The 15,095-nt window shown below is 40.1% G+C and overlaps 1 protein-coding gene across 2 annotated transcripts; it reads left to right on the forward strand.

Moving 5' to 3' along the window:
• The first annotated feature begins 81 nt into the window (after positions 1–81).
• LOC107381196 (XK-related protein 5) lies at positions 82–13,049 on the forward strand. 2 transcript variants are annotated; one of them, XM_015952761.3, is made up of 13 exons: positions 82–323; positions 4,437–4,526; positions 4,598–4,703; positions 4,786–4,952; positions 8,108–8,241; positions 8,356–8,434; positions 8,590–8,759; positions 8,939–9,050; positions 9,180–9,347; positions 9,446–9,636; positions 9,879–9,950; positions 12,023–12,206; positions 12,319–13,049. In XM_015952761.3, the coding sequence occupies exons 1-13, from the start codon at positions 215–217 to the stop codon at positions 12,903–12,905; spliced, it is 2,169 nt and encodes a 722-aa protein (XP_015808247.1). In that variant the 5' UTR covers positions 82–214; the 3' UTR covers positions 12,906–13,049. The 2 variants fall into 2 exon arrangements, with proteins under 2 accessions (XP_015808247.1, XP_015808248.1); XM_015952762.3 differs by having other exon boundaries at positions 9,879–9,941.
• The last annotated feature ends 2,046 nt before the right edge of the window (positions 13,050–15,095 follow it).

The raw sequence follows: 15,095 nt of genomic DNA on the forward strand, positions 1-15,095 counted from the left end.
CCCAGTTCAAGACTTTTGGAAGCGCCCTTGGATGCTGCTGTCGGCATCGGCAGTGCGGTACCGCTTTAACGGGACAGACCGGGCCGGGCGGGGACGTCTTATTTGTGGGATGCAGAGCTGCGAGAACGGGCTGGTACAGCTGGACCGACCCGGACCAGTACCAGAGAAGTCTGCAGACTGTCATCCCTGAAACTCTTCGGGTCTTCGTGCCACCATGAGAGACTACTCGGCCACGCAGAGTGACGGAGGCGGCTGCACGCCCTGCTGCCAAGTTTGCGTCTTTGCTTTTACCGCATTCCTCCTAGTTGCGGAAAGGACGGCGCGTGAGTCCTACCACACGCATAAACACACACCCGCAAACACACACATATATAGGAGCTTATTAAGTGGGTCTATTGTGATGATGTGACCTGCTTATGTCCAGTCTAGTCCAGGTTCTAATTAATTGTTATGTGCATTTGCGCGTGCTCGTGTGTGGATTTATGCGCGTGAGAGCATCAAAACAACGCAAACTTGTGCACTTGTTTCGGTTACAGAGCGTTTTTTCGTTGTGTTGTCATGAATAATAGAACCGCTCAGAGCGTGCAGACTATTTTTAAACCTGAAAACCTGCTGACTCATGTTAGGATATTTTATATTTTAAACTCCTAAATGTCTCACAGAAGCCATATTGTCATATTTGAGCGCTCTTTTTTGAGGGGGGGTGTCTGACTGGATGAGGGGATGGGCGTTCACCTCCGGGATGGGGCCTAGTTTAGCCGGATAGCCCGCCTGTTCGGCAGCTAAGGGTTCGGATTACATGGAGGGGTGAAGGGGAGACAGAGCTGCAGAAGGATGGAGGGATGCAGCAGCTGGTGTCGATAATGAAATGAACAGAGGTCAGTCAAAACAGGGTGGACCTTAATCTCTGCAGATATAAATTCAGGCATAAATTGCGTCTATTATCACAGAAAACTCACAGCCTGATGCAAATAGAGATAAGAAACTTAATTAACTTTTTTGTGCATATGTAAATTGGTGGAGAGTTTAGATGAACAAAAAATGCAACTTCATTCAGAGCTGGATTTCTATTTTTATTAATTTATTGTGACATTTAAAAACATAGATTTATTATTTTCTATACGTGAAATGAAAAAAATATTTTTTTTGAAGTTACAACAATAAGTGTGAATTTTACAGTGAACTTATCACAAAACTATATAGGTCTCAATCACGTTAGAAGGAATGTCCTTAGCTAAGTCACGCCTATCTACTTCCGGACCATGGGTCCCCGGAAAAACGAAAAAATTAATGCAAGTCAAAGGGGCTAAAAATGCTATTCTCTGATTCCGCTTGTTTTGAGCCATGGATTTCACATATGATGTCCGTGCATTTTAAAGAAGCATTTTGATACCAATAATGTGCTTACTTTCGAACGGGGAAAATGTTATTTTAGGTTTTGTGTGAAAATAAATCCAGGACTACGAATATGATTCACGAAAGTGACGTCATCAAACCAGACACGGAGAAAACAGAGGGAAATGGCTGTAAGTTCAGCAAATCATGCCAGTCCTTCCTTCAGGGGGAAAGAACCACTATAAATATGGCCATTTGGTAAGTAGCAGCTATGCTAGGGGAGAGGGGATGGTGACGTCACATATGCGAAGCACCAGTGTCTGGTTTGACATCATGCTAATTACGAACTTTTACATTCTGATAAATCTCAAAGTTTGTGAATGGCGTGATCGAAACACCCACAATAAGTCGTCGTCGTTGTCTTCCGCTTATCCGGGTCCGGATCACGGGGGCAGCATTCCAACTAAGGAGCTCCAGACCGTCCTCTCCCCGGCCACCTCCACCAGCTCCTCCGGCAGGACCCCAAGGCGTTCCCGGACCAGATTGGAGATGTAACCTCTCCAACGTGTCCTGGGTCGACCCGGGGGCCCCCTACCGGTAAGACATGCCCGAAACACCTCCCCAGGGAGGCGTCCAGGAGGCATCCTGACCAGATGCCCAAACACCCACAATACATTTCATTCAAACTGCAGTACAACATATGTGCGATCCAGGAGGTAAGGCAAAGCGGATTAGAAAATAGCTCTTGTAGCACTTTGACTTTCATTTGCATTCATTTTTTCGTTCTTCTGGGCAGGGACGAAATTTTGATTTCAGAAGTGGGGGGGACACAGCAGGCTTGTGCGGATTTGGGGTGGGGGGTGTTATGTAAAGACCCCTTGACACGTCATGTGCCCATCTCAATAATTTTTCCATCCTCTATATATATATATATATATATATATATATATATATATATATATATATATATATATATATCAAAGTTAAAAAATGTACAACTCTATTATTATTTTTATTTATTATCATTATTGAAGTGCAGTTTTGGCTGTTGACAATGGACAGGCTATTGTATTTATTGTTTTGGGTCTTTTTTTATTGTTTTTGGTGCAACATTTTCTAACAGGGAGTGAGATTCCTTTTTTATTTAATTTTTGTTGTTATTTTTATTCATTTAGAAGTTCTGGTTCTGGACATTTCAATGTTAAATGAAGGTTTCTTTGTTTCATTTTAAAGGGTGTACTTGCATTATTATGATATATTAACATTATATTAGTGGTTATTTTGGTCTAGATAATGTTGACAATATCGTTTATCATCAACAATTTATTGGACAAAATATCGTCCAGCAAAATTTGTTACATTCCCAGGCCTAGTCAAAAGTATAAAAATTATTTATACATAAACGGTCCCTCCTGAGATCTGGCCGTTTGGTCATTTGCTGTGTTAGAGGACATGCTGAACTAATGTTTTACACATGATCATCACCCTAACATTTGAGTGTATAAAAACATATTAAATATGTTTTTTCCCTTAAAAGTGTTTAAACAGTTGTTGCATTTCAACACACAAAAAATAAATGGAAAAAATAAGATAAATCTAATGAAAAGTGTACATCTTTGACATTAAGCTTGAAAAAAATCTGTTGACGATGATGATACTGTTCATTTTTCAGAGCTTTTTAATGTGAACATATACATTGCAATAGATAAGTTTACAATAAAGTTAAATGATAAAAGTTTTGAAGTTACACTTCTACTACTACTACTACTAGTAATAATAATTATGATGATAATAGTAATAATAAAAAATAATAATAATTATAATAATACGAATAAATTGTGTCTGAGGAGTCAGTTATGTGGAGGAGATGAGTTTGTAAAAGTTAGTTTTGAGTATGTTTGTGAAGGAGGAGGTGAGTCTGAGCTTAATGCAGGGGTGTCACATGTTCCAACTTACGTTTTGACTTTGAAAGAAGTCTCTTATATCCACTTTTCGTTTTCTTGACATGCTGCCTCCTGGCTGTGCCTAACTACCAAAGACTCACAAATGAACACTTATTCAAATGTTATGTAATTGTAGCAGTGCTGAGCTCTGATATTACACAGCGTCTAGTTGACAATGTGACTCAGTACCGGTGTTCCCTAGCGGCTCCAAACCAGCAAAACAACGTGAGCACGTTCTGACTGTTTACAAGTTGAGTGACAGCAGCAACAGCCAATAATACGTTAGCAAGTATCAGCAGAGCCAATAGATTAGCTTTTGGGCGGGTCTAATAGTAAACCGGTTTCCGTTTCGGTCCTAGTGCTCAACCAAATCCATTTAATGGAGCGTAACATTATTTTTGGACGGAAAAAAGTGCAGGGGACCAAAACTGCCTTTTGAAAAAGTGGGGGGGACATGTCCCACCCGTCCCCCCCCAAAATTACGTCCCAGCTTCTGGGGACCAATGAGAATCTGTGTGAGCAAGTGCTGCTGCACCTGCATTTGTAATTTGACACCAGCCGGCAAAACGCAGCAGGGCTTTGGAAAGGATCTAAACCGGAAACAGGAGTGACCCAGAAGTTATTTCTTGTTCGCTATGGCATCTTTTTGTTTTACTGTAATATCAGGTGAAGCAGGCTAGAGGCTAACGTTGAGCTAACAATGCTAACAGTGTATGGTAAATGGCCTGTATTTGATATAGCTCCCTCTAGAATCTTAGAACCTTACAATGCGCTTTAAAACAGTCATTCACCTATTCACACACACACATTCACATCCTAGTGGTGATGAGCTTTCGTAATCGGAAGTACCCCGCTCAGTCTGTTGCTGTTGTTGACTGCAGGTGGATGTCGAAGGGACCGGTGGCGCCTGTGTACAGCAGACTCACCTCTGTCAATGTGCCCCAGGGCAGCTGTGGCTACAATGTAGCTCATCACCACCAGGGCATGAATGTGTGTGTGGATGAGTGGTTGTTTTGTAAAGCGCCTTGGGGGTTCCAAGACTCCAGAAGGCGCTATATCAAATACAGGCCATTTATTTTGTAATGTTTTGATTCATGGTGCATTGCTTAAAAGCATCTTTCCTGTAAATATGACTGTTTTCTCTTTGTGATTTAACAGTGATCTACTGCTTTGTATACTATCTGTGGGTGGGTCACAACTACTGCTATGCCTACCTTGCTGGCTTCACGGCTCTGTTCCTGCTACCAGGTGAAGAATGACAGACAGATCAAAATATAGCTGAAGAAAACCAGCTGATTTTATCCTACTGTGTTTCTCAGGCTGGTTTCCACAGTGGCTCAGTTATCTGTGGTACCTGTCAGATGGACGAATCTCCAGGAAGTCTCTCAGATGGACACACATTCTGCACCTAGGCATCTTCAAAAGGTATGTTCAGGGTCTACACTTGTGTATTTATCAATGGAGTGCAGAACCAGGACTCACTCCTCATCATGCTTGGTGCCCACAGGCTGTGGGAGTGTATGCGTTTGCCAGATGAGGACGTGTACGGTGAAATCATGCAGCAGGCTGATGTTTCTGCTTTACGGCTGTTTGAGGCCTTGGTGGTCACCCTCCCCGAGACTCTTCTCCACACCTACGTCCTCATCTGTACTGATATCGGAGTTAAGTCTCCAGGTGAGCAAAGCAGAAAAGTCCAGATAATGATGTGTGCAATGCATGCTGGTTTTAAAAGGTATATAAATATTTTTAAGCATTAGAAACCATTTGGCCTGGATATGAATGATTAAACATTGAGGATTAAATTCAATAAATCAGATCAGGGTTCATCATAAGCAACGTGAAATTATCTTTTCCCCCGTGAAGATGAACATCAGCACAGTGCACGTCATCTGCTCAGGGTTACATTGTGACAATATTATCATGAAATATTAGACATGTCTGATATTATTGGATGATTTTGGCATTAAAATGTAATATTGGAAATTATCTGTGTCAGTTTTTACTTTTTAAATGACACAAATTTTACATTCTATGCACTTATTATACAGGTCCTTCTCAAAAAATTAGCATATTGTGATAAAGTTCATTATTTTCTGTAATGTACTGATAAACATTAGACTTTCATATATATTAGATTCATTACACACAACTGAAGTAGTTCAATCCTTTTATTGTTTCTAATATTGATGATTTTGGCATACAGCTCATGAAAGCCCAAAATTCCTATCTCAAAAAATTTGCATATCATGAAAAGGTTCCCTAAACGAGCTATTAATCTAATCATCTGAATCAACTAATTAACTCTAAACACCTGCAAAAGATTCCTGAGGCTTTTAAAAACTCCCAGCCTGGTTCATTACTCAAAACCGCAATCATGGGTAAGACTGCCGACCTGACTGCTGTCCAGAAGGCCATCACTGACACCCTCAAGCAAGAGGGTAAGACACAGAAAGAAACTTCTGAACGAATAGGCTGTTCTCAGAGTGCTGTATCAAGGCACCTCAGTGGGAAGTCTGTGGGAAGGAAAAAGTGTGGCAGAAAACGCTGCACAATGAGAAGAGGTGACCGGACCCTGAGGAAGATTGTGGAGAAGGACCGATTCCAGACCTTGGGAAGCAGTGGACTGAGCCTGGAGTAGAAACATCCAGAGCCACCGTGTACAGGCGTGTGCAGGAAATGGGCTACAGGTGCTGCATTCCCCAGGTCAAGCCACTTTTGAACCAGAAACAGCGGCTGAAGCGCCTGACCTGGGCTACAGAGAAGCAGCACTGGACCGTTTCTCAGTGGTCCCAAGTACTTTTTTCGGATGAAAGCAAATTTTGCATGTCATTCGGAAATCAAGGTGCCAGAGTCTGGAGGAAGACTGCAGAGGGAAATGCCAAAATGCCTGAAGTCCAGTGTCAAGTACCCACAGTCAGTGATGGTCTGGGGCGCCATGCCAGCTGCTGGTGTTGGCCCACTGTGTTTTATCAAGGGCAGGGTCAATGCAGCTAGCTATCAGGAGGTTTTGGAGCAATTCATGCTTCCATCTGCTGAAAAGCTTTATGGAGATGAAGATTTCATTTTTCAGCACGACCTGGCACCTGTTCACAGTGGCAAAACCACTGGTAAATGGTTTACTGACCATGGTATTACTGTGCTCAGTTGACCTGCCAACTCTCCTGACCTGAACCCCATAAAGAATCTGTGGGATATTGTGAAGAGAAAGTTGAGAGACGCAAGACCCAACACTCTGGATGAGCTTAAGGCCGCTATCGAAGCATCCTGGGCCTCCATAACATCTCAGCAATGCCACAGGCTGATTGCCTCCATGCCACGCCGCATTGAAGCAGCCATTTCTGCTAAAGGATTCCCGACCAAGTATTGAGTGCATACCTGAACATAATTATTTGAAGGTTGACTTTTTTGTATTAAAACACTTTTCTTTTATTGGTCAGATGAAATATGCTAATTATTTGAGATAGGAATTTTGGGTTTTCATGAGCTGTATGCCAAAATCATCAATATTAGAAACAATAAAATGATTGAACTACTTCAGTTGTGCGTAATGAATCTAATATATATGAAAGTCTAATGTTTATCAGTACATTACAGAAAATAATTAACTTTATCACAATATGCTAATTTTTTGAGAAGGACCTGTACATCAAACTTTTCAGATGTTTTTCTCTTCACTCAGATTGTCAAAATATAACAGATCCATGGTTTGTTTTTTGGGATTTTTGCTTGTTAGGCACAACTGGCCTAATTTAAATTTAAGTAGCTGTCATATTATGCACAGATGATGTTTAACATACTTAGTCACTCATTTGGCTCCTCACAATACAAATTAGAAAAATACAAACTTCTCATTTAATTGAGGTTTTTTTCATCCTTTTTTTGCACATGGTTGCTTTTACAATTTCATATATGTTTGTATTTGTTATGATTCTCCAATTGAAATGATTCCTTCTATATTCATTGTAGAGTGAACATGTTCTGATTTAAATAAATACTGTTTGTATATATAAAATTTTTTAAGTATGTGATTTTAATTTAGCCTCATTTTCTTCTCCACAATATTGTTTTTTTAAAAGTAGTTTATACTTGTGAAAACATGGTATTTCATGTTTGTTGGTTGAAACATATATAAACCTTATTTTCCCATCTCTAACTGGCGAAAAGAAAGAGAAAGTACTGCAGTAATCAAATCTGACTACAGGAAGTAACTATTCATACACACTGAACCTTTAAGTATGGATGATAGGAGATGTGATTTTAGTTAGCTAAAATAATCTTGTTTTGTTTATGAAGGGGACTCTGCATATATTAGTATTGGTTTATATCATATATTGAAAGTTGGACTATATCAGGTATTAGTAAAAAATAAAATAAAATAAAAATAAAAAAGCAGGTGTCTAACATCTCCTAAATGTCAGAAACATAGCTTCAAACAACTACCATTTCTCCTTCTTTTGTTCTTTTTAAAAATAATAACGTTACCGTATTGATGTTTTGGTGTTATTGTAAACCATGACCGATGTCATCAGAACCCAGGAAAGTGTCAGATGTTAGTCTGGAAATAAACAAAGCATGCTATTACACCACAACATGGAAAAGCAATCACAAACACGGACATAATGGTTTATATCAGAAGTTAATGTCTAATCTGTTACTTTTTTAAGCAACCAGACAGCTGTGTACTAAGTGAAAATACTTGTGATTGCTACTATAGCATTTTCTCAATTTTACCACCATACAAGATGATCTTTTAATACACAAAATAAACAAACAAAGCCTTTTAAAGTTGTGCGTCAGTGGATCAAAACACTAATATTTCTTCTCTTTAGCCTCGGTGTGTTTTGCAGTGTGTTTGTTGTCTCTGGCCTGGGCGTTGGTCCTCTATGCCCGAGCCTGTTCACTCATCAGACCTGGACATTTACAGATGACACCTGCTGCCATCCTCTGCCGACTGCTGTGGAGGGTGAGACAGAAACAAACAACTTTCCAACAGCACACACCCTCAGACTTACAGAGGTTATAGAGTGTGTGTGTGTGTGTGTGTGTGTTTATATGTATGTGTGACTGATGTCTGCAGGTCAGTATGTTGGGATCAAGATTTGCTGTGCTCATGCTCTTCACTCGCATCTTCCAACAGTGGGTCCTGGGAGTTATTGGTAAGCCTAGATGCAAAAACCTCAAAGCTTTATGCTTTTTATGTTGCTCCCCTACAGTGTGTGTGTGTGTGTGTGTGTGTGTGTGTGTGTGTGTGTGTGTGTGTGTGTGTGTGTGTGTGTGTGTGTGTGTGTGTGTGTGTGTGTGTGTGTTTCAGGTGTGCACTGGCTGGGTGCTACCTTTTGGATGGTGTCCCAGCAGACCAACATCATTCGCTCAACGAGTCGATGGAGACTCTTTAACCTGGTCTTGGGAGCCGTTCACATCTTCCTCTTCCTCAACGTGAAGTACGGACAGTCCAGATACCGCATGGCTGGGTTTTACCTGGTATGCTCCCAAAACACTAACCATTAAACTGAGAAAAGGGTGTCTTTGTCTTCTGTTTTAGAGGAAAGTATTGCAGTGGTCAGATGTAGACTGTGAAAAAAAATACTTAAGTTAACACATTTGATTTAAATATATAGTTTATGATCAGATTTCATCAGTTTCTGCTCTAACCTTTACAGGTCATGTTTCTAGAGAATGCTTTGCTTCTTCTGGCCTCCTCCTGGTTGTTTGCTATGGTGTCCTGGGACACTGTGGGTATCCCAGCTGCCGTGTTCTGCAGCTTCCTCATCGGTGAGACATGCAGCCCATTCTTGCATAAAAATTGCATCTATGTACAAATTTTATGATTATTATATTTTACAAAGTGAACGTTCTGTTTGTTCTTTAGATTTGAGACATGGTTTTGCATTTTCTCTGCAGGAGTGATAGCTCTGGTGCTGTACTACCGTTTCCTCCATCCTAAATCTTTTGAGATCTTCCAGAGCATTCGTCACAGGGGGATCGGGGGAGCCTGTATGCAGCGTGGGTCTACACTCTCACTGGAGGAGAAAGTAGCACCCAGCTTCCATCGCCACGCAACATTATCTGGTCTGTGAATCATTGACCCATCAGTCCATGTATGTGAAGTATAGTCACATCTTTCTGATAATAAAATAAAATCCAATTATTGTGGGTGTTGTGATCAGGAGGCGGGACTTTAATGGACCTTCCAATCCAATGGGAAGGCTGGAAACATCACCACTGGCTGCTGATTCGCTTGGCTCTGAAGACGGGGGATGTTTCTAGGATCTGGTCCGCGTATGGTGAGGGGGGACTGGCTGGACTGATGGGACTTTCTGAAGAGGTTCATTCCCCTGATGTACACCGTGTCCCTCGGGTTTGCTGCTCTCCTGAATTAAAAGCCTCAATAATTCGAGACTCCTCCTTCTAGCCAGGTATAATCTTTTAAAGTCATGCAAGGAGGTTTCAAATCTTGTGTGTGTGTGTGTGTGTGTGTGTGTGTGTGTGTGTGTGTGTGTGTGTGTGTGTGTGTGTGTGTGTGTGTGTGTGTGTGTGTGTGTGTGTGTGTGTGTGTGTGTGTGTGTGTGTGTGTGTGTGTGTGTGTGTGTGATTTGACAGATTGCCCCTCCTCAGCCACGGGCTCTTCAGATCTCCCATCCAGCTCTTCCAACTGCTCCACAGGTGACCCAGGCAAGACCATTGTTAGAATCTGTTTTCAGATTATTTGCCAAAATCTCTTGAATTAAAAAGTAAGTAAGTACATTCCATTTATGTAGCACTTATCACAGACATAGAATCACAAAGTGCCTCACATAGATCAAATAAAACAAAGTCATGAAATCATAATGATCTAAAAACAGAAATAGATTAACATCAGAAAAATAAAGTCATAAAATTATAAAAATTTCATAAACAGATGAAAGATATTCTATGAAATAGGACAATGTTTGAATAAAAAGTTAAACATTTTTGTTCATACTATCACATCTTTATTAATATTACAAAATTTTACAATATTGCTTTGCATCATATTTTCAGTGAATCATGTTTTATTTATAAACCCTCATTGCTTTAAAGGCACAGGGTGTGATATTTTTACCTGTTTACTATCAAATCCTGCATTTCCTGTTCACAAACGTCCTTTTTCACTAATATTTCTCACCAACATCAATTCTAAATATTCCTCTCAACTTGAAATTTTACATTTTTATATACATAAACTGTGGGCGAGGCCCGACCATCTTAAAATACAGTAGCTGTTTAGGGACATATGAGCTCCATGTTTCCCTTTTGGACCATGACTGTAACCTGAAAGAACCAGCAGAGGGCGGCAGTGCGTCCTGGAAGCATGGAGTCTGCTAATTCAACTAAGAAATAGAAAAAAATAGCTACACCGTTGCTGTACTTGTTATTTTGAACAAAAAAAAACTTAAATAAAAAGACACATAAAATTTGTCAGTTCATCATCATGCTAGCCGTGAGCTAAGTAAGATAAGTCAACGTTGTTTATTTGATGTCCTCAGCGTGTCCCTGGCTCACAAACACTCCTGAACCAGCCGTGAGCAGCCAGTGATCGCTCGATGCTCCATTTCCATAAGCTGGTGGCGGCAGCCAGTTTGTTTACATCGAGCGGTGCGCTCCGTGATCCGCGTGAAACAAGTGTTGTGGGCATGGACGTAATTTTTTTATTTGGGGGGGGGGACATGTCCCCCCCCATTTTTTCCAAAGTCACGTTTTGACCCCTGCACTTTTTACCATCCAAAAACAATATTACGCTATGTTAAATTGACACTGGTTGAGCTCTAGGACCAAGCAGAAAACAACCGTTTGTGTTGAAGCCTGTTTCCCATTAGAGCTAAAGATACACCCTGTCCCCCCCACTTCTAAAGTGAAAATTACGTCCATGGTTGTGGGAAATTATGTTCGCCTGAAATATTCTGTTTCCCTTTTTAAAGAGGTCGAGTAGCTTGTTTTAAGCTTTGTGTGGGTTAGGCTACACAGGTTGGAAACTGATTAGTCAAACTCATGAGTGAGCCACCGTAGCTGCAATACTTTCTCTGAACTGCATGGCGCTAAAGAGTCGCGTTTTTTCATCATGATTTCAATGGATTTCTCACACTGGGCCTTTAAAGGGACATCTTATGAAAAACTTGTTTTTTGCTGCCATGTGGGTCTCTGCTGCCTCTACAAAATAAACATAAACAGACAAAAGGCAGCAACATAAGACAGAAAAATGTTAAAATTGTTAAAGGTCTAGAGAAAACGTAGACACTGGGCAAATGCAGTTAGATTAATCAGAAAAAACTGTTATAAAACAAATTTTGTTTCAAACTGTAATCATTAAAATAAACCTCAAAAACCAGATAACATTTCTAATATTTAAAACAAAATAAAATCAGATAGAAAGAAAAGGATTTGACTTTAGGTAAAAGAGAAGGTCTCATCCAGACGACCGAAGAGACATAGAGCTTGTTGTGTAAAAGCACATCTGACAAATAAACAGGAATAAGACCATAAATAGACTTAAAAGCCAATAAAAAACACTAACTAAAATTAGTTCCACGTTCCTTTCTGGTCATAGTCAGCAGTTTAACAGCTGAGTTGTGAGGCAGCTGGAGGCTCTTCTGTAACACGTATTGCCCCAATAAATATAAAAATGCAAAGAAGATTGTTTTCTTGGTTTTTGTTTTGCGGTTAAAAACAGAAGATGGACGATGTTTAAGGTCATGACCTCAGCTGACAGGTTTGCTTCTTGTGCCCAGGTGAGAGAAGCGGCACCGGCACCCAAACCTGCTCACACCTGTGTTATAGCTAGACCTGTGAGAAAAGCTCCGCCCACAACCATCCAGGATATGAGGAGATTCCCAGAAATCATCCCGGTCCATGAGGTTATTCCTGAAGAGACTGCTGAGGAAGAATCAAGTGCAGCACATTCAGATGGAAAAGGTTGGCTGCTGGAGGAAAACCCAACATGCAAACAAACACACATAACACAGAAATGTCATGTATGTTTTGTTTATTCATCATTTAAACCTATTAATGATCTTCTGCTTTAAAGGGGACGAGCAGTTTCAGAGTGCTGCTTCCGGCTCCCCGTCTCTCTCCTCTCTACAGCAAACAGGAAGTCTCCGTCACATCGACAGCAACGCTGCATCTCTGACCGAGGCCTCATCCTCTGTGGGGTCTCTGGACATCAAGACACCTGGATGGTCTCCAGAGCGGCGCTCCCCTTTACTGCTGGCCTCCCCAGAGAAGAAAGCGGCAGCCCCTGGAGAATCCAGCACCACTCTGTATTTCAGCGCAGATGCGCCTTCGCCCTCTAGTGGGAGCTATCTCGGCTGGGGCTCAGAGCTATCGCCGATTTCAGCCTACCGAAGCCCCTATCGGATCAGAGAAGCTCGCTTTATCACATCCACCCCACGACTGGAGCCTCGAGGCGGGGCTGAGAGTCCTGGTCCTTCTCCTGTTGTTGTTATCCCTGCAACTCCCGGCACCACTCCAGGCACTACACCAGGTGGGACCCCTGGGGCCACCACCCCTGCAGCTTCGACCCCTAGTACTCCAGTCATTCCCCTCACTCCAGTCATCTCTCACGCCCGCAAACAGGTTGTGCAGTACGTGGACTTTAGAGAAAACTTGGTGTAAAGATTAGTGAAGTAAAAGAAATGCTGTCTTTTCCAGTTTAGATGTTTATTAGACACAAACAGGCGTTTTCATGTGAATTATCTAGCTGCACAGCTAGTGAATCTTTTCAGGTCTTTATAGACTTCAAGTATAAATTCCTGATTCACAGTTACACACACAGCCTCCCCCACCCATAAAACTACAGATGACAAAATAGCTGAAAATGGGAACCTTGTGTATTTCGACAAACCTCATTACCTTCTTTATGCTGTCTGTTGATTTGGGCTCATATTTCTGCATGAACCTATTTTTGCAGGACAACTGAATAGTTGGGATGTTCGATATTGGCTCCTTTACAAATATCCAATGTAACGATATTTTCTAAATCCTTTTAGGTTACTAACATCACACATATCCTATCATGCATAACTGTGCAAAATATGACAGCTACTTCGATTTAAGTCAGGCCAGTGGTGCTAAACAGACAAAAAGATCCAGAAAACGTAACCTTAGATCTGTCGTATTTTGACATTTTGATTGAGAGGAGAAGTAGTTGAAGAGTTTGATGTATAAGATGTGCATGGTATGTAGAAGCTGTGTCAGTTGAAGAGTAAAAACCGATAACGATCATTTCCAATGTTACATTTTTACTCTGCTATTGTCAGAGGACATGGGCCGGGAGGAGCTATTCTCTATTGAATAGTAATTTATTTCTATACCATTTTATTTGTATAGCACTTTCAGACACAGCAGGAGGTTGTACAATGTGCTGAGCAGTAGCGAGCGAGCTGAGTTGTAGAAAAGAGATGCAGTCATGGGGCAAAAGAGTGCTTGCGTCAATCAAATGAGTCTAATGTGTCACTGCTTGCAGTGAAGAAATCAGTGGTTAGCACTTGGAGAATCGAGAAATGCTGCTTTAAAAACAAAAACTGTCTGCTTTAAACTGAAAATGACTAAGGTAGAAGGTTGAAATTTCCAATTTAGTAATTTTTCAAATTTATTTTCTGTATACAATGAGGCAGAGAAACGTTAAAAGTGCAAATAAATGACTACCTTTTCTTTCATTAGCTTCTCTTTTATACACTATGTGATATCTGGCCGAGTCCACTTATGTGTTTAAAGACATTTTGCTTCCAGAGATAAGCTATTTCTGCCTATTTTGTCTTTCTTTAAGTCAAATGTCTAAGATAACAAAAAAAAAAAAAAACACTATCTGAAGTTATCTCCACCTAAATTTTTATAAGAACGTTAACCGAAAGTGTCGGTATATTATGAATGTTCCTTGGGGTTAAAACTGTGAAGCATAATCAAACATCTCAAAGTATTCAACTATTAAACTGCTACTTACAACATATGAAATGTGAAAATTTTAAATCAAGTTTTAAAAGATATTATTATTCAGTTTGAAAAGTATTCTTATTTTTTGTCATTTTTTCTATACTTGTCTGTAGTGCAGCACGTGTTTTTGTTTACAGGTCACACTACACCACACAGTGTATAAAACACTTGTTTTATTCACAAATCATTTGTTTAGAGACTAAAACACATGGTTATATATGTGGATGTCGCTCTAAAAATGTCTTTAAAGTTACTGTGTGAGAATTAGGGAAATTGTGCAAAAATACAGAGCTGTGCAGTTTTCGGTTGCTCCTTAATTTTGATCCCACTGGTTGAGAATTCTTGTAATTTTTTCAAAATTATCAGTATTTTTGATAAGCATTTTTGGGGTATTTGGGCAATTTTATTATTATTTTCTGTCAAGTTCTCAAATCCGAACCACAATTATATGGAGAATTTAAATAAATGTATAGAAAACAGGATAAAAAGGAAAGATAATGATTTAAAATAAAAACTAACAGAACCATAGCATTTGTTTAATCATTTTAAATGATCTTATAATTCAGCCTGATGTATAGACTCAAATAAGAAATTATGGTCAAAGTGGCCTTCAGCCTAATTTTTATTATGACACTTAGAATTATTTTAACTCTAACCACAGCTGATCTTCAGCATCTTCCAATGGAACTTGGAACACACACACACACACATACAAATATATATCTATAGATAAGATATATATTATATGTAATGCTAAAACATGGGCAGCAATAAGACATGCTTTATGGTAAAAATAAAAGTAATGCTCTTTTAGCAGTAAATGCTTCAGTTAAATGTGTTTGTCAGTTAGATTTTCTCTAACTCATGCTAGAA

Source organism: Nothobranchius furzeri, chromosome 9 (assembly GCF_043380555.1).
Source record: "Nothobranchius furzeri strain GRZ-AD chromosome 9, NfurGRZ-RIMD1, whole genome shotgun sequence".
NCBI classification, from domain to species: Eukaryota; Metazoa; Chordata; class Actinopteri; order Cyprinodontiformes; family Nothobranchiidae; genus Nothobranchius; species Nothobranchius furzeri.